This window comes from Mauremys reevesii, linkage group 11 (assembly GCF_016161935.1).
Source record: "Mauremys reevesii isolate NIE-2019 linkage group 11, ASM1616193v1, whole genome shotgun sequence".
NCBI lineage: Eukaryota > Metazoa > Chordata > Testudines > Geoemydidae > Mauremys > Mauremys reevesii.
The window spans coordinates 3,376,143-3,403,605 of record NC_052633.1 but is presented as its reverse complement, the minus strand read 5'-3'; the positions used below and the strand labels follow the sequence as shown (position 1 = coordinate 3,403,605).

The window sequence follows — 27,463 nt, the reverse complement described above, 5'->3', positions numbered from 1 at the left end:
AGGACCTGATTTTTACCCCATTCATCTCTATCGGAGCAGGATTAATCCCTAAATTTCCCTTTTAACATTTTCTCTCTTGAAAGAGAAAGCTTGCTCCACAAGCCTATGGCCTAAAATAATTGTTAACCACAGCCTTGCAATCGTAACTATTTATTTGCCCAGATGCCAAATTCACTCTCCCATGCCATAAAAATGATGGGAAGGAGGGTGACAGTTTTACTTGCTGGCATAAAAGATAAAAGTCTCCCGCACAGGATTTTTTGCCTGGCTCTTTTAGTCACTCTCCAACCTTAGCCAATGTACCTGGTTTTACAGGAATGGGGAGGCAGGGGTGACATGGCATTTGAGCTGCCAACCTGTAATCAGACAGAGACAATGTGGAAACAGCAGAGTTATAAGCCCTTCAGTATTGGGGCTTTATAATGGAAATGTTGGCAGACCCTTAACTACAGCAGCGCTACCGGGCGCCTCTACAATAACTAAGCCAACTACCTTGCAGGATCAAAAATTAATAGACATTTCAGACAGGTTTTGAGGTTTCGACCACTGCTTTTCAATTGCAAAGACTTTTGCTAAAGTTAGACCCTGAGGAGGTCAAGCTTTTGGTAACATAAACATTTCGTCTGATTAAGAGAGACTACTTGTCCCTGATTTTGAGTAGTAGATTTTAGGTCATCCTTAATTTTTTACTGACAGTAAAGAGCAGGTCATTGACCTACATACAGAGCTATTTTATTTTTCTCCCTCTTGATAACAATGGCCAGGACACCTATGTGTCGGGTTCTTCTGTATTCCCATATAGTCGGCAATTCACCATGGGGGCAGGACTTAAAACCTTTGAGCCTCTGAGTGACTGGGATAAAAAAAAATTACCTGGGCTTCCTTCCAGCCATTTGAGCTTCAGAATCCATGAGAATTCAACAAAAAAAAAGCATATCAGAGCTTTAATCTAGGAGCTTTTTGAAGAGATTTAAAAAAAAAAGTTCCAGTAAAGTTCACTCTTACCTTCTTCGCTTTAGGAGCCATGCATGCCAACTTCGCCCTATTTAGTAGAGAGTTCCTCTCCTTGACCTCCTTTTTACAGCAGAGATAATTAACATGGTGGGGTAAGACGAGTCTCTAAATTCACTGCACTCAGTCGTTTTTTCCCTTTTGCTAAAGGTGGGATGATTAAAAAGAGGAGAATTGAGTTGATTTTTTCCTTTTTTTCCTTTTAAAGAGACTAAAATTGAGGGGGAGAAAAGGTTCTTTGCTTCTAAACTTTGTCAGTGGCGCCAGGAGAAAATAAAAACAGGCGCCTGGAAAGAGTCAGGTGCGCTGGTGCTGAACTACTGGGATCTGTGGAAAATTTCTGTCTGCTTCAGCCTGAGATGGAGACACAATTGTATGAAATGAAAAGATCCTTTGTTTTCAGAGAGGAACATGAACGTTAGCAATGGGCTGGCGGGCTCCAGGTCAACCCGCGCATGCAGCGATGCCCTCCGTTCACACATCTCCTGCTTTCCACAGGGACTGGAGAAGAGAGATTCTGCTGTGGCAATGCATCACTCCACCCCATTGCTTCATACAGGTGTGCTTCTGGAGCAGCTCCGTGCACTGGAGGCCAGCAATGGGAGAGGGTGTTTCTGTGTTGTACTAATGTTCTGGGACCCCAACCCATGGTGGTAGGGAGCCTTGCCAATCGCAGATGATGGTTGGTGCCATCACAACCAGCTGCAGCTCCTCTGCCATGGTGGCTTTTGGAGATCCCCGTGGTTGGAAAGGGTGCAGCCTTCCAGAACCTACAGCACCACTATGCTCTCTTCCCAGCAGCAGGGATAATACCAGGGAAATCCAGAAAAGAAACCTCATAGGGCTGTTTGCCTCCTGTGAATCTCATAAGAGTTTTCCCTGTTGACCTGGCCCAACGATAAGTAAATAACAATTCTGTGCCACTTGGGGCAGGTACATATGTCTTAGTGAAGGGTGTTACCAGGGAGCAGGATGTGGTAGCCATCAAGATGATGAGATCCTGGATGGCAGCTTTGGCTGTCAGGTCTTAGCAATTTTAAGAAGGGAGAAGCAACACGATTTATACACAGGGCCTAGGAAGAGGGAGGTATCACAGATGACCTGTATGCGCTGGGTCTGAGAGACAGGGAGGAGGATGGTGGCAACTGCAATGACAGAGATGGTGGGGAGGGATTGGGAAGCAGGATAAGGTGGTGAGTTTCAGGCCATGTTAAGCTAAAGTCAGTCCCAAGGCACAGGGGAGGTTTTGGAGAGACAGTCTGAGGTGTGGATATGGATAGGTGTGGACAGGTCAGGAGTGGAGACCCAGATCTGAGAGAGATCAGCATGCATATGGTAGCTGACAACATAGAAGAGCTGAAGATCATTCTGAGGTCTATAAAGGGGAGGGGTGAGGTACCAATTGCAGAGCCCCTGGGAAACCCGCATGGAGAGTGGAGTAGCAGTCATCGAACTGCGATCCCTGTTACAGGGTGCCACCAGGTCCTGGGGCGAGGAAATAACACACAGCCTCTTACTGTTATCCTGTGTGTCTCATGCTCTTGTTATAGGGTGTCAGAAGTAAACTGAATCTTTGCAAAAAGCAAGTTAAGCCAGCTGAATTCCTCAGGCTGAAAAGGAACCTGGCAGCAACCTGGGAGCGGCGGTTTTGATGCTTCCAAGTTTTCCATAAAATAATGTTTGCAAGAAATCAAAAGGGTAGAGGGTGCTGCTGCTGCTAAAGATCCATGTGTGAAATTTTCAGCCTAGGAAGAGGGGGGTATCACAGATGACCTGTATGCTACGCTATAGGAAACAGAATGTAAAAGATCCACTGAAACCATGTGTGATTTCAAATGGCCTTTGGGCTAAGTGAAGGGCTGGTGAAGGGCTACCTGAATTAAAGGGGAAGGATAATTCCTTGGTAACAAACTACAACTCAGTCATTTTTAAGACTCAGCTGTTGCACAGGCCTGTCAAGTAGCAGTGCTACAACAGAACATGTATCACTTCTTGCTCATGGAAACCTGGTGAACTAAGAGAGAATGGCCCACAACTAGTTAGTCGCTCATTGTAACCTTTCTTTTTGAAGCAGCAAAGAATCCTGTGGCACCTTATAGACTAACAGAGGTTTTGCAGCATGAGCTTTCGTGGGTGAATACCCACTTCTTTGGATGCAAGCCGAAGAAGTGGGTATTCACCCACGAAAGCTCATGCTGCAAAACGTCTGTTAGTCTATAAGGTGCCACAGGATTCTTTGCTGCTTCTACAGAACCAGATTAACACGGCTACCCCTCTGATACTTTCTTTTTGAAATATCAATTCAAGCACACCACATCATACTCTTCTGCTAATGCATAGTAAGAGTCATTACAAATAGCAAAAACAATTATTTAAATACCCCCTTGCAAATTCAGGGGACTCATATTTAGCATTGCTGGAATATTGCAATACACTCCACAACATCTTAAGATCCATAGCTTCATAGACTGGCACTAAGGTTTTTTTATTCTTCTGCCTAACAAGGCCCTTGAGCTAGAAATAATTAACCTTAAAGCCGTTTCCAAAGAGCTCTGCAACAGGAAACTAGAAGAGAAGAAATATTACACCAAGAATGACCAACAGTTAACCCCCACCCCTTGCTGGAGGAAAAAAGAATTGTAGACTCCAACAAACTTTGTGCACCAAGGTCCTACATCAGAACAATTTCTGAGATTAGTCCCAGAGGAGGAACAGGAAACATCTCAACAAAACCAAATACTGCCTCTACTTCTGGAGAGCACCCCGAAAGCCACTGTCCATGCTTCTGTGCTGAGAGCTGTAGTGCACAGCAAATAGACGTTCCAGGTGATGCAGTCAACTCAATGGCTAAAACAAGCCTCTGCAGAAGAAGCAGGATCAGCAAAACACTGAATTTCAGAGTTGTTATTGACAGATGTCCACCAATAAGAGGCAGATAAGCCTCTCCTCTGTCAGGGGACTCAGAACATTTACCTGAACTTCCAGCCTAGATGTGTCCATATGTGTTACATTAATTAGCTGGACTGGCTTGTAGTTACTTTTGGCTGATTTAATTTACATACGTTTTCTTTAAAGGCAAGATGTAACAGTAACCACTGGAGAAATAGGATGCTGAGTTCCGATATGTGAAAGGGATGTTAGCTAATATGGATCAGGGTAACAACAACAGGAGCAGGAGGAAAACATTTACTCTTACCAGCTGGTCAAAAAATCCATTTTTCCTTTGAAAAAAAATTGTAAACAAAAATTTGCCATTCAAAATTTTGATTTTCTGTGGCAATTTTTTGGAAATGGTTTGAATTTTTTATTTTAGATTTTAAAATAATCAGGTTTTTATTTATTTGTTTATTTATTTTCTCTTTTTCACCACAAAACAAAATTATGTCATGGAGTTTTTCCACTTTTTCCTTGATTTTTTTCCACCCTTTTCCCTCTCTAACTTTTCCAATGTTGGAGAAGCTGTGTGTGCTGAGGGAAGAAAACTTGGACATTTTTTAATGTTACTGCACCTTGTCAAAAAGAGGAGATGAAAATTTTACATTTCAAATATATTTTGATTTTTAAAAACCTAAACAAAAATTTCAGATAGAAACAAAATGAAAATTCTCTTTGCCTCCAATTAGTGAGACAAGGAGGGTGAAGTAATGTATTTTATTGTTGGTGAGAGAGAGAAGCTTTTGAGCTGACACAGAGCTCTTCATCAAGCTCTCTCACCAACAGAAGTGGGTCCAATAAAAGATATTACTCACCCTTCTTCTCCCTCTAATATCCTGGGACCAGCCTGGCTACAACAGCACTGCACACATTGCATCAAATGACATTTTCCCACACAAATCTTCCTTTTGATTTAAACCCCGTTTTCACAGTGGAAGATATTTTCAGTCAAAAAATGGTGACCAGCTCTACTTCCCCGCAATCTTATGTGTTGTTCACCTTTATTACCAAAATAGTTATTAAAGGAGTGACTGGCGAGGTAGGAGGAAAACCAGGAGAGGAAGGAGTCAGGAAAGCCAAAAGAGCACAAGAATTCAAGGGGTGTGTGATCAATAGTGTCAAAAGCAGAAGCGAGGTCATAAAGTCATAGTGTGTAAGGCCAGAAGGGACCACCAGACAATCTACTCTGACCTCCTGTGTATGTCAGGCCACCAACATCCAACATCCCCCGTAACCTAGAGGTCAAGGAGGAGAAGATGGCATACAGGCCCTGTCGCTTAGCTACGAATATATTTACTTACATTGATAACATGGACCGATCACCACACATTTGCGATAAAAGCAATATCATAGGTCAGCTGCACTAATGCTAACGTATGCAAACCTAACAACGCCTTCTACAAAGGAACTCTCCCATATGCACTCTAACACCCTTCTGGCAACCCCCTCAGAAGTCTGAATATACAGTGTGGCCAGAAAGAAGGCTGGTCAGAGTTGGGTTTTGTCACACCAAAAAGTGGGGACAGAATTCAGGAGTCAAGGACCTTCTTCTCAAATGCCCTGTCTCCAGCCACCAGAGAAACAAACCAAGGGACTATCAACTTGAAGGTCTCAACTGTAAGAGGAAGACACAAAGAGAGAGGCAGCCACTGAGATAAACAGGACCTCTGCTGTACTAGTGCATTCTATTCACATCTCTTTGCAGAGATACTTTTAATTTAATAAACTTGGTTACTTAAGATAAAACAAAAGAAGAACAGAAGCGCCTTGATGTGCAGGAAGCACCCTGCAGGGTCTCCAGGGAGCTTCATAACCATAACTAGCCTCATTGCTGTCTTTCTGTCTCCTCCTCAGAGGTAATTACATGGGCATCCGAGCGCTCTCAGAGATGGACATAAAGTTAACCCCCCCAAAGCTAATGTTGCACTGAGAGTATGTCTACATTGCATTGTAAACCCAAATCTGTTGGACCCAAGCTTGTGAGTTCAGTTTTCCAAGACCACACTTGAGAATCCACACTGCCTTGTAAACCTGGACCAAACTCTGGTCTCACAACTGTGCTAACGCATCCATGCTGCGCTATACAGACCTTTTAACTTGGGTCTGTGGCTTGGCCTGCATTCACAGAGCAGAATGACAGGACTTAGACCCAAGTCAGGGTCAGCAGCTCTGACCCACCCCCCTTAGCAGGGTTCAAGGACCTGTGTCCTGAGTGCTTGTTGACCCACGTCAGACTGATTCATGTGTGGACAGAAGGAGGGCTCGGGCTCAAACATGAGTCAGAGCCTGCGCTTCGTGTGCAGTGTAGACATGCCCAAAGTGTCTCTCCAGCTAGTGGAGAAGGAAGCTAAGAATCCTGGCAAACTGCCTAGAAGGACATGAAAGGCAGTGTCTGTATGGTAGTGAACTTTGGGAGGAAAGAGTTTAAGAAAATAAATAAAAAATAAGAGGCCATAAACATTGTTGAATTTTCTCCGGAATCACCCAGCCTCTCAGAACCAGCCATCTGACTTTGTGAGACGATGAAGAATTGTTATTTTACAGGCTAGTTTATACTACACTTATTTATGTACTGAATGTCCCCCTTATAGGTTCAATGGAAGAACTAAGCTCAACACTCACAATTCAGGAAAGCATTTAAGCAACGCAGAAACGTCCCCATCTTAACCAACCATGGGGACTGAAGATGGAACCACCAAAGCGGAAAGCACAAGTGAAAGAGCCTCAAGCTGAGAGCTTCAACAGACCCATATCCTCTGTGGCTCAGGCATAGTAGCAGGTACATAGTGCACTAACCAGTGGGTTACATGATTCCCCTGGAGAGAAGACACTCATTCTCAGGCCTAGAGCAGCTCAAGTCCCCATGAACCCCTGCTATGTGATCTCCACTGTTAGTCAAGATGATGGCTATTGGACGAGGGACCTTCAGAGCTAAATATGTGAGTCTCTATAGGCTGATCTAAAGAACCAGGGCCTTAGCAGGCTGTGAACTGGTTACAGAGGGGGACACATAACATGCACCAAACACTGGTATACACATACGCTTAAGGGCCAGGACCACAGTGCTGAGGTTAGTCCGATTTTAATTTGTCCTTTACAGGCCACCTTCAAAAACCAAAAAAAAAGGAGCTATGTCAATTTGCACGAGCTGGGGCTCTAATTTCCATGGAAATATAACCATTGAATGAAAGAAAAATGAGAGAAGAGAAGAGAATTAGGTGGCTATATTACATGTTGTCAGAAGGGTCTCCAAACAGATTTTTCATTAGGCGTCTGGCTGGCCGTCTTTAACATGGTTACAAGTCAGACTGTTCTCGGCCAAAGCCAAATGGCAACGTATAAGGAGAGCTTAGGGGGAAGAAAACCTGCTTGAAGTTTGCATGAGTCAGTCTGGACCTGAGCAAGGATCATTTCAGTTAAATATCAGCACTGAATATCACTAAACTCTGTAGCAGCATACTTGAGCAAAGAAAGCAGGGGCACAGGATATATAAGAAGAAACTTTAGACAGGATTTTTACAGGCCAAGCCACAAAGGAGAGTAAATATCTGCGCAGAACCAAATAAATCAGATGTGGGCAATATCCGTGAGATAGGGATTGCTGTACAGCTGTCAATACTGGCACATCAGTCTCTATCATGAAACCTACATCCCAGAATATTTTCAAGGTCTTGCATTATTACCTGGGAGTCTCCCCTCCTCCCTCCTCTCATTACCTAATCGGAATCCTAATCACAGCATGGCCAGTTGTACCGGCATTGGTGCCAACTGCCCTTTGCATGTACTGCAGATCTTGACATTGTTTTGCCACCATGTCACAGTTACAACGGTTACAACGTCAACTTCTAGTAGAAAAAGTAGCAGTAATTTTGATTCATTTAGACTGGCTTATCACATTCACTTACTTGCACTAAAAAACCATTGGTTTGGACTGTTTATCTTTAACCCCCTTCTGTTTGTCAGAAGGCATTCTGTGCTGTGACAGAATATTGTAAAGGGGGTGGGGGTGGGGTGTCCTTTTAATGGCCAAGGTTTCATGACAGCCTCCCCCGGCCTGAGATCACTCCTTTGCAAATTTCCAAGATTACTTGTATTACAGGAATGTTTTTGTTTAAACACAAACCCTGTTCTTCTTGAAATGGCAGGTGCTGCCACATGGGACAGTCCCCAAAGTTGGGTAGCAAGCAATTCTGTACACTGCTCACAAAACACCTTCCTTTCGGTGGGCTTGAACCAAGAAAGGAAGTGTTCCCTTGCAGTACACACAAGGGGTGAAATCCTACATTCCTTATTCAGGCAAAACTCTGAGACATCAGTGTGATTTCTGTCTGAATAAGGAGGGACTCAGGAAAGACTGCAGAGCTCAGCCAAGGAAGAAGACAAACGGGAAAAGCAGTTCTTGTTGGATAATTGCCACTCATGCCCCAATTCACTTCCAGCTGAAAGGTTTAACCTCAGAATGAAAACATCTGTTCTCCCATTGATGAGATTTCCCTTGCAAGAATTTGGAAATAGACCATTCTAGCGTGAGTAAAGTTATGCTACGTTTGGAGAGCCAGGGAATATGTTTCAGCACCTTACATGTTTCTGGAACTAGGAGAAGGCCTGGGTGGTAGTTTTGGTCACTTAAATGGGTGGAGAAAGCATTTTTAATGCCAAACCTGCCCATGTGCATCACCCCATGCGTCTCAAAGCAGCCCAAGTCAATGCATTAGGTAGCTGTAGAAGTTTCTTTCCCTTTTAGTTATTCTGGCTCGATACCAGCGTGAACAGCCTTGACCACTGGCAGCCAAGGTCCAGAGAGTGGGTTTGATGTTTTCAGCTGAGACTCATTCTCTGATTCACTTACAGCTGATGTCTATTTAAAGAACCTTTCCTTTCCACGCTGCCTACCGCCTACACACAGACCCCTGCCCTAAGGCATACATGTCAGACAAGAGTTGGATTATATGGATAGTCTGCATCACACTCTGGGGATGGTATCTACACCGAGAGATGAAACGACTGCAGACACATTGATTGCATGAACTGGCTGATGGTCTCATGTGTCCTTGCAATAATTTAATGTGTCTCCAGAGCAACATTGATTTTGACAAAACCTTTCTGGCACATCCACACGCAGTGGCCACCTTGTAACCTTGCCTGTACCAGTAGATGCTGGGTCTCCAGGACCACCTACTATGTAGTGCCCAGAGACCTTGCTGAGAGCTGGGGTTTTGGGGCAGTTGTAGGGATGGCACTGGGAGGACTGGCTGAAGCATCGTAGCTTTCCGTATGGAGAAGAAACCACAGTAGGCTACACTGATACAGCCAGACCCCATCGTGGCCCAGGCATTGCAACCAGGCACTGACACCCAACATTTGTCAACTGCCTGGGGTTGGTATTGAGTGTGAACCTCTCCAACCGGTGCCCTTCCTTTCTCCTCGTGTGGCCAAGGCCCAGGACCTTAGCCCAGCATTTGCTGCACTTGCAGCAATCAGCCAGAATCACAGCTTTAACTTTTAAACAGCTGGGGTAGAAGATGCTTTCACATAGGCGGTCGTCTTTGGCTTTTCTCCCCTGCGCCCGGAAAGCGCTTGTGGGTGGCAGTGTGGACCGCAGTCCCCAACGCTGGATAGAGGAGCTAACGGCTAGGCGCAGCCATGGCATGCAGGGAGCGGGCTGCTCTCACCTTGCTCCAGTGTTGATAAGGCTGTGGATTTGGAGGATTATGCAAATAATACCCCAATACGCATGCTCAGTGAATATGCATGACCTCATTTCCATAATCCTCTCTAACTCCCTCCCTCCCCCACGCTCCTGCTTCCTCCTTGAGTTTCACCTTCCCCCCCCACCCCTGATTTTCCTGTCTTGCCTGAGGCAACAAGACCTTTTCCCCTAAGCTCTGGCAGAGCCAGGAGATCCCCCCTTCTCCCTATGAAGTATTTTCTGGGGCGGGAGAGCCAGAATCTTGCTCTCTCCCCAATCTGCTGATGAGCTTCCTGTCTGCCCCCTACTCCGCACTGCATCCTGCTGTCCCCTCTCCCCCAGCTGGCTCTGCAGGGAAACCACAGCTGTTGTGTAGCTCTGCCAGGGAGACCCAGGTTCAATTCCCTACGCCGCTACAGCCATCCTGTGTGGCCATCACTGAGCCTCTCCTTGCTGCAGTTCCGCCTCTGGCTGGGGATAGCAGCTCTGCACTCCCACGTGAGAGTGTGGTGAGGATGGATGCTTTAAACACTGAAGTGATGGAAGCCGTATAAGTACCTTGGATAGATAAGGGAGAGGGAAGCAAGGAAGCCATCCCTGCCAGGATGCAGAGCCTCTGGGCTCATTTCAGGTTCCTGAGAGTTTGCCTGAAAAGCCCAGCAGAGGGGGCTGGAAACTGGATGTCTCCGGAGGAGACTTACCAGGTCTGATGACTCACAGCTGTTTGAAGAACAGAGGGGGCTCTACACTGGATCAAGGGATGTTTGCCTCAAGGTCAAGTCGCCAATGCTATGCTGTTACCAGACTCCGAGAGCATCACCCTCAGTGCTTATTCCGAGCGGGCTCCCTTGTGGGTGAAGCCCCTTCCAGATGCAGCGACATGATGACGCAGCCTCATGCTGGGCTCCCTATCCTGGGTGGGATGGTGCCAGAACCCTGGGCCTGACCACCACCCCCTTCAAAACACAGATGTCTCACCCACTGATTTGACCGCAGCATCTACACCTGTTTGACACCTCCATTGTCTCTCCCTTCCTCGCTGCAGCAAGCTTAACCTTCTTGTTCTCCCTTTCCAGGGCCTACGTAGCACTCCGTCTCACACGTCTTATCAGGTCACATCCCAGCCCACCCAGGATGTCCGCCTGCTTCCTTTTACCAGTTTCATCTCTAGGCTCCTGCACACCACCCTCGATACACGGGATGCCCACACAGCACCGGCTTGCCAAGCATCCCCCACTCCCTCCTCTTCTGCACTGGCCATAAGTAGCAGGATAAGAGTGTTTTCTAAAAAGCACACCCACAAAACATTTTTTCCCCTTCTGGTGGCCCAGCATGTGCTGGCTGCCTTGCATCTGCCACACTGCAACCATCTCGGGCAGACGCTGCCAATTTTTCTGTGCATTGTTCTTAAAGAAAAGACAATTTACATTACATTTCAGTTCATTTTTAAATAAAGGCCGCTCATATGTTTTGGATGCGCGTGGGCACCCCGTCAAGGTGAGCCACCCCAGCCTTAACCACATTGTTTCCATTCCTTCAACCTCGTGTCCCATCATGCCAATAGTACCTAAGTGAATTAGGAGCACACGTCCCATCAAAAGTCAGTGGCGGCCACTCGAGCTTATGGGCTCGTAGATCTGTTTTCTCTAACCTTAGTGGTCTCGCTAATGGGAGGTAGAAAAGATGGCCCAATCATAACCAAGTCATGCAACTCAGCTTCCATTTCTCCTTCAGTAAATGGCCGTGTCACTTCATTACAGATGTGCCAAACTGCTGGTGAAGTATGGCGCGATGGTTGATCTACCAAGTGAAGAGACACAGGAGACACCACTTCACATAGCAGCTAAACATGGCCTCTACGATCACGCTCTCCTGTACTTGAGGTATGGCACTAGTGTGGATAGGAAGAACAGTCGGGAAGAAACAGCACTCAGCGTGACTTGCGGACAGGCAAAAGAACAAGAGGAGCAAGGAAGCTACTTGCAGGTGTGCAGATTGCTGGTTATGTACGGAGCAGATGTCAACACCACAGATGAAGAGGAGAAGAGTCCTCTCCACAAAGCCTGCAAGAATGCTAGTCACGGCTTGGTCCAGTTTTTGCTGCAGAATAAAGCGGATGTGAATGCCATTGATTACAACGGAGCCTCCCCCCTGTCCTGTATCCTACAGACCGCAGCCTTCAAGCAGCAATGGAGGCCACATCTCACAGTGCAGACACTGCTGAACCACGGCTCCCAAAAAATCTGGCCTATGGCCTTTGGGAAGGTACAGTCTCACGCATTGGCTAGAGGCAGAGGCAGTTAGCCAGCTTAAATATTGGCGAGGCTTTTCTGAGGCGATCCGTAAAGGGCTTCAGTAAGGTTGGCCAATTGGTTGCTAGTTCTAATCCAGGCCAGTAATGGCGGAGGGCAATTAGCATCCCAGGGCTGTGCAGTGGCCTATGTGAAAAGGATTTGGTAGTTTCAGGCAACTTTCCAGCAGAGAGAAGTTCACATCACTGGCATTATAGAAGATTAGGGTTGGAAGGGACCTCAGAAGGTCATCTAGTCCAGCCCCCTGCTCAAAGCAGGACCAATCCCCAGACAGATTTTTACCCCAGTTCCCTAAATGGCCCCCTCAAGGATTGAACTTGCAACCCTGGGTTTAGTAGGCCAATGCTCAAACCACTGAGCTATCCCTCCCCCCTTAATAATTGGGGATATACCAATCTCCTAGAACTGGAAGGGACCCTGAAAGGTCATTGAGTCCAGCCCCCTGCCTTCACTAGCAGGACCAAGTACTGATTTTTGCCATAGATCCCTAAGTGGCCCCCTCAAGAATTGAACTCGCAACCCTGGGTTTAGCAGGCAGGCCAATGCTCAAACCACTGAGCTATCCCTCCTGTTGGCCAGCTCAGTAGAGACTGACCTGCTCTCTTAGCCTCCTCTGAAGTGATCCTTTCGGCTACGGTGGGGCAGTGAGGGCTGAAACTTGCAGTGCAGTTTCCTGGACTGTCCCTGATCTGTAACTAAGCAGAGGAATTAGTCCTCTGAGGCCAGACACCCAGCACCTTGCCTGAGCACTAAATTCACTCACACGTTTCTTTTAAAGAAGGGAGGACAAAGCCTCTTTCAAAGGGCCGATGTCAGCACTCAGCTGGCTGCTGAGTGAGTGGTGAGCAGCTCTATTCGATGTAGGAACGGGAACAACAAGCTAATAGTGCCCCACTCACATAGCATGGCGTGACAGTGGGGAACATTTTCAACAGCACCTCAGTGATTTAGGCTCTGAAGTCCCCTTTTCAGAAGTGACTTAGGAACTTAGTACTATACTGGCATTAGAAAAGGTTCAGAGAAGGGCAACTAAAATGATTAGGGGTTTGGAACGGGTCCCATATGAGGAGAGATTAAAGAGGCTAGGACTTTTCAGCTTAGAAAAGAGGAAACTAAGGGGGATATGATAGAGGTATATAAAATCATGAGTGGTGTGGAGAAAGCAAATAAGGAAAAGTTATTTACTTGTTCCCATAACATAAGAACTAGGGGCCACCAAATGAAATGAATGGGCAGCAGGTTTAAAACAAACAAAAGGAAGTTCTTCTTCACACAGCGCACAGTCAACCTGTGGAACTCCTTGCCTGAGGACTATAACAGGGTTTAAAAGAGAACTGGATAAATTCATGGAGGTTAAGTCCATTAATGGCTATTAGCCAGGATAGATAAGGAATGGTGTCCCTAGCCTCTGTTGGTCAGAAGGTGGAGATGGATGTCAGGAGCGAGATCACTGGATCATTATCTGTTAGGTTTACTCCCTCTGGGGCACCTGGCATTGGCCACTGTCAGTAGACAGGATACTGGGCTGGATGGACCTTTGGTCTGACCCAGTACGGCCATTCTTATGTTCTTAACTTACACCTCATTGCAAGTCACTGTAGCGTTGCAAAATAGACTTAGGGCTTGGCTACACTGGAGAGTTGCAGCGCTGGTGGAGGCTTTACAGCGCTGCAACTTAGTAACTGTCCACACCTGCAAGGCACATCCAGCGCTGCAACTCCCTGCCTGCAGAGCTGGCTGAACACCTGGTCTGCTTGGGGTATAACGAGTGCAGCGCTGGTGATGCAGCGCTGCTCGTCAAGTGTGGCCACACCCCAGCGCTGTTATTGGCCTCCAGGGTCTTAGGAGATATCCCAGAATGCTTTTAACTAAATCACTCTCTTTGTTTTGTTATGCTGCCTCTCTTTGTTTTGTTGTGAACTTGGGGCTCCGGGAGCTGCTTATCTAAAAAACAAACACAGCTCCTGTTTGCTGTGATCAATCTGTAACTGACTGTGAACAATCAATTGAGATAACCCACTACCTTGCTGTGAATGAGGCAGGCAGGGGGATGAGTGTTTGCTTGAGGAGAGAAACGGAGGAGGAGAAAGGGAGTCTGTTGGAGCAGCTGCTTATCTGGTCTGCAGGCTATTTGCAGTTAAGAGTAAATGAGGGGTCGAGGAAATTTTCAGATTTTGCAATGCAGGGAGCTGACACACAGTGTCGGCTCCAAAAATCCACTCTCTCTCTCTCTCTATCCCCCGCTCTCTGTCACACTCCACCCCACCCCCCTCTTTTGAAAAGCACGTTGCTGCCACTTGAACGCTGGGATAGCTGCCCATAATGCATCACTCCCAACAGCGCTGCAAATGCTGCAAATGTGGCCACACTGCAGCGCTGGTAGCTGTGAGTGTGGCCACACACCAGCGCTTTCCCTACACAGCTGTACGAACACAGCTGTAACTCCCAGCGCCGCACATCTGCAAGTGTAGCCAAGCCCTTAGAAACCTGAGCTCCACTGATTTGCAATTAGATGAAGGTTCCTAAGTCACTTTTGAAAATGGGCCTGAAGAGCCTAAATCAACAGAGGCACTTTGGGAAATGTTCTCCAGTGCGATAATAGTGACTGTCAGCTTCCATTTCGAGAGGGAAACATTTCTTGCGGTAAGTTTACATCATTTTCTTTAGAAACTTGTCAATTGAATACAGCACCCAAAGCAGGGTACAAACTCGAAATATGCTGCCAACATGCAGTCAATTCACTTACGTGTTGAGGACTAAATATTTCCTCTGGGTAACGCCAGTGAAGAAAATGGAGTTACCCTAGATATTAACCTGGCCCTAGAAGGCTTCCGTCTTATGAACTCTGTCCCATGTACACAGGCCACTCTGTGCTCACACCTGTGTAGGCAGAACCACCAGAGCTGGGAGCATCTAGCTAGTAAACTCTAAGCCAGGCAGGGCATCAAGTAAAAGCTCTCAAACTGCAGCAGAATGTCAGTGTCTTTCACAAACCAAAAAAAGTCCAAGATAAATTAAACAGCTAAACCATGTCCCACTGCTTGGCCCCTTTCTAGGGCCTTCTCGCCTGAGCTGGGGGCCTTGGGCAGGTGGCTACCTGCTCCCAGCAAGTAGCTGGAGCTCAGTCCCCATTTAGCTGCTTGTTGGCCTTTGATCTAAGGACCAGGTGACCTGCAGCTATGACCTGAACCCTGGGAGGCAGCTAATTAGTTCCATTGGGAACTTAAAGGACCATCGCATCCCCTGACATAAACAAATAGTTCTGGGTTTGGGAAGGAGGCAAGGTAAGGTTGTTTGATTTATCCATCTGTCTCAAAATCTGTGATGTTCCTCCCTGAAGTCAGTGCAGTTACACTAAGAATTCATGTGAACAACTGTGTACAGGGTAATTTTTTTATGTGCCCAATTCAGCACTTCATTAGTCCAGTCTGTGGCTGGTGCACCTCCACTAAGGCTTCGTCTATGCTGGAACCTGAACGACAGAAAAAACCACACCCTCGAACGACAAAAGTTTTGCTGACGAAAAGCATCGGTGGGAATAGCGCTTTGTCGGCAGGAGAACTCTCTCCTGCCAACAAACAGCAGCTACGCTGCGTGCCTTTTAGCGGCACGGCTGTAGCAGCCCACAGCGTAGACATAGCCTAAGTTAAACAGTGGTGAATCACACTCCATATATTTTTTGCCACCTGGCCTTGAGAGGTGCTGAGTGCATCGCAGCATCAGGCCCTTAGCGTCCTATATCATTTGGCTTTAAATCATCTTTTAATGAGAAATGCTGGTCACATGCAGACAGAGGGTAAAGTTTTCAAAAGTGCAGGGGCTTATTGGCCTCCATGTTTGTGTTAATTAAATATATGTTGGAAACTTAGTTCAGTGATCAGAGAGGTTTATATCCTGCTGAGAATGTTCCATTGGCCTTAGACACCTACGTCATTTGGACACTTTTTAAAATTTTACCCAGAGTACTTCGCTTTGTAAAGGGGTGACTTTTTGATGTCCTGTGAAAGTGCTCAAATTCAATCTGACTTGAGAGGCGGTAACCTTTCACTGGGATCTTGCTGCCTGGAGTAATGAAATCTGGAGTGATTGAAATGTTTTGTGGTGATGGGTGTATGATGTCTATAGGAGGGTAAGGGGGAAAAGGGTTAGGATAGGCTGAAACTAGCTTTGTTGTGGAGGCTAAGAAACAGAGAGTGCCCTATGTATCTATCTATCTATCACAGAGCCATGGCATATCAACTTTGTATTTTTGTCATCAAAGTAGTCTTGCTATTGCTTTGCATTTCATTGATTTTACCTCAAACCATAAAGAAAATATTATCCTGGCTTATCATGCACAAGCAAAGAGTGTAAACAAAAAGCAAATGGTGCATCCAGCAAAAATAACCTCACAATGAAAGCAAGCCTTCCAATGATTTTTGCATATGAAGGAGATTTAGGGACTTGCTACAGAGCAGAACTTCTTTTAATATTGTGTGCATCATTCCCAAGGACTGCCTTGGTTAAGTGGCTCACACAGACAATTGGGCTGTCATTGGCGGAACCTCTGGTCCTTTCATTTAGTGACACAATGAAAAGTGAAACCTCCAGTCGTCCACATTTGGGTTTTTGAAGAGCCTCAGCCCTGAGGTGTGTACGGCACCCCCAGTGAAACCTCACAACATCACCTCTGCATTTGTCCCTCTAGGTGCTGAGGTCTTGTGCATCTGTGCCAGAGATCATTGAAATCCTCTTCAATTCCTACTCTCAAGTCCCCATCTCCGAGCAGTGGCGGGAGGCTATTCCAGAGGAGATATTTCAGGTAGGAAAGCTCTGGGCTGGTTTATTAGATATGCCTATAGCCAGTGGCGTAGTTTTGCCTCCCAAGACATGGGCTGATGTCCCACAGTGCCTGAGGCCACGCCACCATGAGACTTTCAGCACTGCACATTCCTTCCCACACCACTCCCACCATCAGAATGGCTGCCTCTTCCACCTGCCCTGCACACATGTCAATAACCAGACCAGTGCAAGGCAAGGAAAAATCGAGCCCCTGCTTTTGCACCCAATTGCGTAGGAGCCTGCTCTAAAAATGAAACTAGCCACATGGCATCCAGGCCAAGCACAGTTTCCAGCGGATGGAGCAAATGGAAAAGAGCAACTCCAAAATGAAGATTAAAATATGTTCAAACTGACCTTAAAAAAAGAATGTTTACCCTGGGAACGTTTTATATAGCCCAGACCTAAGTTTTACACTCGATTAATGCCATCAGTTCAAAAAGCGTTACTCCTGATTTACACCAGCGTGAGAGCACAAGACAGCCCAACGTGGTAACTGATACGTGCATTTGTGACATCACTTCCCTGCAGGTCCTGCCCTGATGACACAGAAATGAGTTGCGATGGTCAATGCAAATCCAAGCATACAAAGTTACAGTCAAAAGGGCCAACAACGGAACGCTTGTTTTGAATGTGCTTTCCAGTTTTCTCCATATTGACAGTCTGCACAAAGCCGGCCTTAGCTCAATGTCTGTTAGAAGAGAGAGGCTCAGAATAGCTTTAGTTTTCAGTTTATTTCGTTTTTTAAATGTTGGAGAGTAACAAAAAAATGGCGGGGCAGTGCATAGCTGAGAGTAAAGGGAAATACAGCCTGAGTTCTCTAGTCAGTTCTATTTCCGACCCAAACTGGAGGCAGCATGGTACAATGGGCATGGCACTTACCTAGGACTCAGGAGACTGGCTGTGCCACTGACCTTCTGCGGGACCTTGCACGAGCCGCTCTATGTCCCTTCCCACCACTTGTCTACTTAGACTGGAAGTGCTGTGGAGTGAGGCCTGTCTTGTTTGTACAGCACCGAGCACAATGAGGTCCCAATTTCGATCTGCCTCTCTAAGCATTACTGTACTAGAAATAATAATTGCACACACAAAAACCCTACATTAGAAGACCATTAAGGTTGCAAAGTTAAGCATTCAATAGTTAAGCAATGCCTGGCAACGTTAACTCAACCCCTCTTGCACACATGCATTACGATACAGTCTCGATTACATACTATTTTTTTCACAGGACCCTTGCCAGGCATACCTAGAATAAGATTAATAGTGATCAAAAGTTGTTACCCTCTGATGGCTGTTTGTGAAATAAATAGGTGATCTCAGGTCAGCTACTAGTGTGCAGGTTTCCACATCATGAAGCCATTTGGCCTTATGTAGCAGGGGAGCCAAGGACTGAAATCTGAACGACAATCTCATTCCTAGGAGAGATTCTTCCAGGTCCCAGCTGAGGTTGCATTGGTGTGAAGAGTGGGGGAAGCCCTTGCACTTCTAGTGCTGTCTCTGCCATGGGCATACAGAGGAGTATGGCCAAGCCTGTCCCTGTCACACGTGCTGGAGTCACCCAACAAAATGTAGATGTTCAGGGGAAAAATTCAGGGTGAGCCGTTTTGCTGCTGTTTCTGGAAATAAGGGTGTGCCCCTTCCTGGTGAGATTTGTGAGAGAATGCTGAAAAGAGGAAGTTCTGAAGAGTGAAGGCTGCAGAGACAGTGTTAGAACATGAGATGCTTATTGCACCTTTGTGGCATTGGCATGCAGAAACTCAAGGCATCATGATCCCTAGATAAGAACATAAAAGCGGCCAGACTGGGTCAGACCAAAGGTCCATCTAGCCCAGTCTCCTGTCTTCCGACAGTAGCTAATGTTAGGTGCCCCAGAGGGAATGAACAGAACAGGCAATCAAGTGAAAGCCCAGTTGCCCATTCCCAGCTTCTGGCAAACACAGGCCAGGCACACTTCAGGGCATGGTTTTGCATCCCTGCCCAACCTGGCTACTAGCCATTGATGAATCTATCCTCCATGAACTTATCTAGTTCTTTTTGAACCCTGTTATAGTTCTAGATAGTTTGCACTAGCAATCTCTGGCATATGGTCTTGGGATGATAGCTATATCTGAGCACCACACAATCTTGAATGCAGCGAGCCTCACAACAGAGTGGGAACTGAGACAGAGACCGTAAGGGAGTGACCCAGAGTCTCACAAGGAGTCTGTGGCAGAGCTGGGAACACAACCCCGGTCTCCAGGATGCAGCCTTAATCACAAGGCCACCCGCCTTCCTGCTCTGTCTCCTCAGGGAACGTCTACGCTACAGTCTAAGATGATATTGCAGTTCAGCTAGGGATACCCGCACCAGATTTGATCTAGCTAGTAGCGATAAAACCAGCAGTGTAGATGCAGGCACTGACTTTTCATTGTGCCAGGGGGTGCTCGATCCCCAGCTATGTCCCAGACCTTGCCCCCACTCCACCCTTCCCTCAATGCCACACCCCCGCCCCACTCCAACCCTGCCCCACTCTTCCCGCCCCATTCCACCCCCTCCCCTGAGAGTACCCCATCCTCACTTCTCCCTCCCAGCCTCCTGCACACCGCAAAACCGCTGATTGCAGTGGGCGGGAGGCACGGGAAGGGAGGGGGAGGCACTGATCCATGGGGTCCATGGTGGTCAGGAGGCACTTGGGGGGTGGAGAGCTGATAGGGAGGCTGCTGGTGGGTACTCAGCACCCACCATTTTTTCCCTGTGGATGCTCCAGCCCTGGAGCACCCACGGAGTCGGTGCGTGTGAGTGTAGATGCAACAGTGTGAGCTGTACATGCCTACCCAGGGACCCCGAATATGTACACTTGTGCCACCACATCTTCATGGGCACTATTTTTGCCGTGCTAGCTAGATTAAAGCTCGTATGCCGACCCATGCTACAATCAAACCTCCGATTTACCTTCAGATGTGCTCTCATCCCCTCTCAGTCTTGCCACCATGGGACAGTCCTCAAATATTCTGCGTTCACACTTGGCATGGGTCAGGGAAGGAAAGCAAGAGTGGTTGTAAGCCACCGTTACACCCTTCCCAGTCCTGGGAAGCCACCGCACAGCTCTAGCTAGCACCAGCCAGAATTGTTCCCTAGGGACTGTTCCTTCCGCCAGCAAACTGCATTCTGGCCCCTCCCTCGCTAGTCCCCATCATGTCCCCTATCACCTGGACCCCCCCTCCCTACTCCTAGCCAGCCCCAATATGCCCCCTGCCTAAGGAGGCAAGTATCAGGGGGTAGCCATGTTAGTCTGTATCCACAAAAACAATGAGGAGTCCGGTGGCACCTTAAAGACTAACAGATTTATTTGGGCATAAGCTTTCATGGGTATTTCATGCATCTGAAGAAGTGGATTTTTTACCCAAGAAAGCTTATGCCCAAATAAATCTGTTAGTCTTTAAGGTGCCACCGGATGCCTCATTGTTTTTAAGGAGGCCAGGAGGGGCTGGCATAATGCCCCATACCAGGGCAATCGTCAGCTGCCCCTTTGTGGCAGCATTCGGTCTCTTTGCACTGCTCCTGTAACCACAGCAGAGATCTAGCATCTGTCGCTTGGTGTATTTGTGAACGGCTTTGAATGGCTGCAGTACGTCCACCCCTGTTTCTATTGCTTCCGTCCACTAACAGAGTTCCTGCTTAGCTCACCAAGCTCAGGCCTGTGTTTTTTGTGTCCTCAGGTCATAAGAGCCAAGCTAGCTGCTGTGGGACAAGGCTGGGCTTTACAAAGCGCAAACCTGGCCTTTGTCAATCCTTTGAAAACCCCCAGCCTTGCCCCACAGAGTCAATGGGGCCCAAACTCCTGTGAAGACCTAGGGCTACAACATTTAAAATCTCCCCCACCACCTTCCTTTTCTGGGTGCACATCAAATTGTTAGCCAGGGAGACCAGGCCTCAGCCCAGCTAAAATCTCACCCTTGTATGTTTACAACCGGTGGATGGCAGCATATAGGTATGCAGCAATGAGCACTACAATGGCAGTCGCTGATTGCTGCTGCAGCCTTCGATCCTTGTAGATCTACCCCAGCCACACTTGGTAAGAAAAAGAAAAGTGGCATCTAATGCCTGTTCTCTGTGCTTTCTGCAGTTGTTTCTACCAAGGATTAAGCAGCCATCTTAGACGCTCCATGTCTCCTGTACTTCGCGTCAGCACGCTAATGCTTTATGAAGAATTCTGCTGTCAAGTACATTTAAAATCACAAACAAATAAAACTGTTTTCCACAATGAGGTGTTGTACCTGCAGAAATGTTGTGTGTGTCCTTTTGGATGGGAATTACTTTTATAGCTGTGTTTCATCTCAGAGAATCCTACCAATACCTAGACTTCTTAACGTGCGATAATGCTGTTTCGGTAATCCTGTTACCTTACTTAATCTCATCGTGCCATTGATTTTCAGTTTGAAAATGCTCTGTTTTGTCTAGCTTATCCAAAAACTGAATTCAAGATTTACTCTCTCTTGCTTTACAGATGCACCTGCCCTTTTATGAATCCTTTTTCATGTTGGCATGCACACCTCGGTGTCTGCAACATTTGTGCCGTTTCGCCATTCGGAACCAGTTTGGCAGCAAATGCCACTACCTTATCCCCTCATTACCTGTGCCCAAACCCCTACAAAACTACCTGCTGCTGGAGCCTGAAGGAATATTGCTTTGAGGTGCGGGGGTTTTACTACCCGAGCCTCAGCCGGGTATTACGGTATCTTTTGTGTGTGCCTTTAGAATTCAGGATCTGTCATTTCCATTATACATAACTGTTTTTCAGGGATATACACTGTAACTTAAAAATTTGCTTTCAGTGGAAACTTTGTATAGAATGTTTTTTAACCACATTATATGTTAAGGTTACGCGTATCAATTGTCTATAAAGGGTTAACAAATGAGTAATAACTGTTATAAGCATATTACAGACATGAGTAGTACGTGTTATAAAAACTTAATTGAAGTCAATGAGACGACGCATATGCATAATGTTAAATGGGTGTAAGCATCAGCAGGATCTAACCCGTGTGCAGTCCTAATGATTTCAGTGGTATTACTCTCATGAGTAAAGAAAGCCAAATCTGGCCCTTAATAGAGTCTCTGCTGTAACCTTTGGCAGAATGCTGGCACTGATGAGGATAACCTATAATATAGAAAGGCTTGGCAGAATTCTATTTTTATTTTTTTTATCATTTTGATAGATAATATCAATATTTATTTTTGAGCATTTTTATCGATGTAAATTTTCAGGGTTAACCAAATTATGGACTTGAAGCATGTTTTTATCAATTAAAATGTTCAAAGTTGCAGGAAATTATGCAGGAGCAGACAATTAATTAATGACAGTGGCTGATAAGATTCCAAAAGTCAAAGCTTTATAAGCCACTCAAGCACAAATTGTCAACATCACACGTCAAAATATACAAAGCCTTAAATCTGGAATGCATCCCTGTTTTTACTATTCATTTGCTAGTCCATTTGTAACAAGCCTAATTCAAAGCTCTAAATCGCTGGACTTTGACTCTAAGAAGTTCTCAAGCAACATTTGTCTTACTTTGCCTAGCTGTAAATTTTGATTATTATCAATGGAAATATTTTTTCATCACTTTGTGAGTGTATGGTGGAATCAGCATTTACTGACATTTGCCAATAAAAATTTGCCAAGCCTAAATAGAGACGAGACCCTATTAGCATTTCAATTGTCCTTTAAAGAACAGGCTGCTGGCTGAAAGCTGGCTACTCTACATACACACGAACTTTTTCTTTGATCCCTATATTAAAATTAAAATAGTTCCATCCTACCACAGGCAGCTTGTAGTATCTCCAAAGATGCTCTTGGCACCACATATGAGTGCAGCTCTGCTCTGAGCATGTGTCATCAAGGCACTGACCCTAGTCACATGGTGGGGCCCCTCCATCACACTAACGCAGGACAGCTGGGGAGTGTTCGTTTGAAAACTAAGGGAAGACATTAGGATCCTTTCTAAATCTATATAATATAAATTTAAAATAATAGTGTTCTGACCAAAACATGGAGCATTAGACTAATGGCAGTTGCGCTCTCTTTAACCCTCTTACATCCAGGCACCCGAGCAGTGATTTTCAAAGGTGTTTTAGGCAGTCAGGTGTCCAGCTCCCAATGAGTTTCATTATTTTATGTCTTCCAGTGGGAACTGGGCACTAACCTCCCTTAGGCTCCTTTCGAAAGCATCCCAGCCTACAGCAAATAAGGCAAAGAACATTACACTGTGGGTGAAATCCTGGCCCCATTGCCATCAATGGCCAAACTCCCTTTGATTTCAGTAGGGCTAGGATTTCACCCAGTAAGTGGGGATTCCAAGGCTAGAAGGGATCATTGTGATCATCTAGTCCAACCTCCGTGTAGACGAGTGGACTTGCCCCTGTGGCGCCTCCTGCTGGTGACTTCTGGGAATTAGCTCTTCCAGCTCCAGAGCGCCCTCTGCAGGCCGGTGATCTGCCTGTCCTCTGGCCCCCCGTGTTCCTCCCTGGACCCAGTGCCCTTCTACCTGGGGTGCTGCCCCCTGGCAGTAACCCCTCAGCCTTAGGGTCTCCCCTCCCCGGGGAACCCCCACCCTCTATCCCCGCCTCGCCTCAGTATAAGGCCACTGCCAGTCATCGTCTAGCCCCACGCCCTGGGGCAGACTGCAGTATCAGCCACTCATCACTGGCAAGGAGGGTTTGTACCTGTTACCTTTGCCTACCCCTGGGCTGCCCTCTGCAACCCCCAGTACCTGTTAGCCCAATGCTAGGCCGCAGCCTGGGGCTTTCCAGGCTGGAGCTCCCCAGCTCCTCTGCCTTTCCCCAGCCCTGCTCCACTCAGGTACCCTGTCTCAGCTCCCTGCAGCCAGGCCCGTCTCCCTCTATAGGCAGAGGAAGACTGAGTGGGCTCCTGGCTCACAGCCTCTTATACGGGGCAGCTGGGCCTGATTGGGGCATGGCCACAGCTGGGCCTGCTTTCCCCAATCAGCCCAGACTTCTTGCCCCAGCCACAGCCCTCTCCTGGTCTGTTTTAAGCCCTTCAGGGCAGGAGCAGGGGACATAAGAACATAAGAACATAAGAAAGGCCGTACCGGGTCAGACCAAAGGTCCATCTAGCCCAGTATCTGTCTACCGACAGTGGCCAATGCCAGGTGCCCCTGAGGGAGTGAACCTAACAGGCAATGATCAAGTGATCTCTCTCCTGCCATCCATCTCCATCCTCTGACGAACAGAGGCTAGGGACACCATTCTTACCCATCCTGGCTAATAGCCATTTATGGACTTAGCCACCATGAATTTATCCAGTCCCCTTTTAAACATTGTTATAGTCCTAGCCTTCACAACCTCCTCAGGTAAGGAGTTCCACAAGTTGACTGTGCGCTGCATGAAGAAGAACTTCATTTTATTTGTTTTAAACCTGCTGCCTATTAATTTCATTTGGTGACCCCTAGTTCTTGTATTATGGGAATAAGTAAATAACTTTTCCTTATCCACTTTCTCAACATCACTCATGATTTTATATACCTCTATCATGTCCCCCCTTAGTCTTCTCTTTTCCAAACTGAAGAGTCCTAGCCTCTTTAATCTTTCCTCATATGGGACCCTCTCTAAACCCCTAATCATTTTAGTTGCTCTTTTCTGAACCTTTTCTAGTGCTAGAATATCTTTTTGAGGTGAGGAGACCACATCTGTACACAGTATTCGAGATGTGGGCGTACCATGGATTTATATAAGGGCAATAATATATTCTCAGTCTTATTCTCTATCCCCTTTTTAATGATTCCTAACATCCTGTTTGCTTTTTTGACCGCCTCTGCACACTGCGTGGACATCTTCAGAGAACTATCCACGATAACTCCAAGATCTTTTTCCTGACTCGTTGTAGCTAAATTAGCCCCCATCATGTTGTATGTATAGTTGGGGTTATTTTTTCCAATGTGCATTACTTTACATTTATCCACATTAAATTTCATTTGCCATTTTGTTGCCCAATCACTTAGTTTTGTGAGATCTTTTTGAAGTTCTTCACAATCTGCTTTGGTCTTAACTATCTTGAGTAGTTTAGTATCATCTGCAAACTTTGCCACCTCACTGTTTACCCCTTTCTCCAGATCATTTATGAATAAATTGAATAGGATTGGTCCCAGGACTGACCCTTGGGGAACACCACTAGTTACCCCTCTCCATTCTGAGAATTTACCATTAATTCCTACCCTTTGTTCCCTGTCCTTTAACCAGTTCTCAATCCATGAAAGGACCTTTCCTTTTATCCCATGACAGCTTAATTTACGTAAGAGCCTTTGGTGAGGGACCTTGTCAAAGGCTTTCTGGAAATCTAAGTACACTATGTCCACCAGATCCCCCTTGTCCACATGTTTGTTGACCCCTTCAAAGAACTCTAATAGATTAGTAAGACACGATTTCCCTTTACAGAAACCATGTTGACTATTGCTCAAGAGTTTATGTTTTTCTATGTGTCTGACAATTTTATTCTTTACTATTGTTTCAACTAATTTGCCCGGTACCGACGTTAGACTTACCGGTCTGTAATTGCCGGGATCACCCCTAGAGCCCTTTTTAAATATTGGCGTTACATTAGCTAACTTCCAGTCATTGGGTACCGAAGGCGATTTAAAGGACAGGTTACAAACCTTAGTTAATAGTTCCACAACTTCACATTTGAGTTCTTTCAGAACTCTTGGGTGAATGCCATCTGGTCCCGGTGACTTGTTAATGTTGAGTTTATCAATTAATTCCAAAACCTCCTCTAGTGACACTTCAATCTGTGACAGTTCCTCAGATTTGTCACCTACAAAAGCCAGCTCAGGTTTGGGAATCTCCCTAACATCCTCAGCCGTGAAGACTGAAGCAAAGAATCCATTTAGTTTCTCCGCAATGACTTTATCATCTTTAAGCACTCCTTTTGTATTTTCATCGTCAAGGGGCCCCACTGGTTGTTTAGCAGGCTTCCTGCTTCTGATGTACTTAAAAAACATTTTGTTATTACCTTTGGAGTTTTTGGCTAGCCGTTCTTCAAACTCCTCTTTGGCTTTTCTTATTACACTCTTGCACTTAAGTTGGCAGTGTTTGTGCTCCTTTCTATTTGCCTCACTAGGATTTGACTTCCACTTTTTAAAGGAAGTCTTTTTATCTCTCACTGCTTCTTTTACATGGTTGTTAAGCCACGGTGGCTCTTTTTTAGTTCTTTTACTGTTTTTCTTAATTTGGGGTATACATTGAAGTTGGGCCTCTATAATGGTGTCTTTAAAAAGGGCCCACGCAACTTGCAGGGATTTCACTTTAGTCACTGTACCTTGTAACTTTTGTCTAACTAACCCCCTCATTTTTGTATAGTTCCCCCTTTTGAAATTAAAGGCCACAGTGTTGGGCAGTTGAGATGTTCTTCCCACCACAGGGATGTTGAATGCTATTGTATTATGGTCACTATTTCCAAGCGGTCCTGCTATAGTTACCTCTTGGACCAGCTCCTGCGCTCCACTCAGGATTAAATCTAGAGTCGCCTCTCCTTGTGGGTTCCACCAGCTGCTCCATGAAGCAATCATTTAAAGTATCGAGAAATTTTATCTCTGCATTTTGTCCTGAAGTGAAATGTTCCCAGTCAATATGGGGATAATTGAAATCCCCCACTATTATTGGGTTCTTAATTTTGATAGCCTCTCTAATTTCCCTTAGCATTTCATCATCACTATTACTGTCCTGGTCAGGAGGTCGATAATAGATCCCTACTGTTATATTTTTACTAGAGCATGAAATTTCTATCCATAGAGACTCTATGGAACCTGTAGATTCGCTTAAGATTTTTACTTCATTTGAATCTACACTTTCTTTAACATATAGTGCCACTCCTCCCCCTGCACGGCCTGTCCTGTCCTTCCGATATATTTTGTACCCCGGAATGATTGTGTCCCATTGATTGCTCTCAGTCCACCAGGTTTCTGTGATGCCTATTATATCTATATCCTCCTTGATCACAAGGCACTCTAGTTCACCCATCTTATTATTTAGACTTCTGGCATTTGTGTACAAGCACTTTAAAAACTTGTCCCTGTTTATTAGCCTGCCTTTTTCTGATGTGCCAGATTCTTTTTTATGTGACTGTTTATCATCTGATCCGGCCCTTACATTATACTTCTCATTCCTCTGCTCCCGACTATAACCTGGAGATTCTCTATCATCAGACTCTCCCCTAAGAGAAGTCTGTGTCCGATCCACACGCTCCTCTGCAGCAGTCGGCTTTCCCCCATCTCCTAGTTTAAAAACTGCTCTACAACCTTTTTAATGTTTAGTGCCAGCAGTCTGGTTCCACTTTGGTTTAGGTGGAGCCCATCTCTCCTGTATAAGCTCCTCCCATCCCAGAAGTTCCCCCAGTTCCTAATGAACGTGAACCCCTCCTCTCTACACCATCGTCTCATCCACGCATTGAGACTCTGAAGCTCTGCCTGCCTACCTGGCCCTGCGCGTGGAACTGGGAGCATTTCTGAAAATGCCATCATAGAGGTCCTGGATTTCAGTCTCTTCCCTAGCAGCCTAAATTTGGCTTCCAGGACATCTCTCCTACCCTTCCCTATGTCATTGGTACCTACATGTACCACGACCACCGGCTCCTCCCCAGCACTACACATAAGTCTATCTAGATGCCTCGGGACCACCCTGCTACACTCCGGTATAACACAGGCCAGAG

The 27,463-nt window shown here is 46.1% G+C and overlaps 1 protein-coding gene and 1 long non-coding RNA gene across 2 annotated transcripts in view; one reads left to right on the top strand and one right to left on the bottom strand.

Annotated features, from left to right (window-relative positions):
- The window catches only part of ASB18 (ankyrin repeat and SOCS box containing 18), a 36,213-nt gene extending 14,777 nt beyond the window's left edge, over positions 1 to 21,436 (top strand). The window contains exons 3-5 of the mRNA XM_039495471.1: positions 11,395 to 11,899; positions 16,634 to 16,747; positions 21,251 to 21,436. Coding sequence (XP_039351405.1) covers positions 11,395 to 11,899; positions 16,634 to 16,747; positions 21,251 to 21,436 — 805 coding nt within the window. The remainder of the gene's footprint in view (positions 1 to 11,394; positions 11,900 to 16,633; positions 16,748 to 21,250) is intronic.
- Positions 1 to 27,463, bottom strand: part of LOC120374989 — a 61,605-nt gene that overhangs the window by 28,767 nt on the left and 5,375 nt on the right. The window lies entirely within an intron of this gene.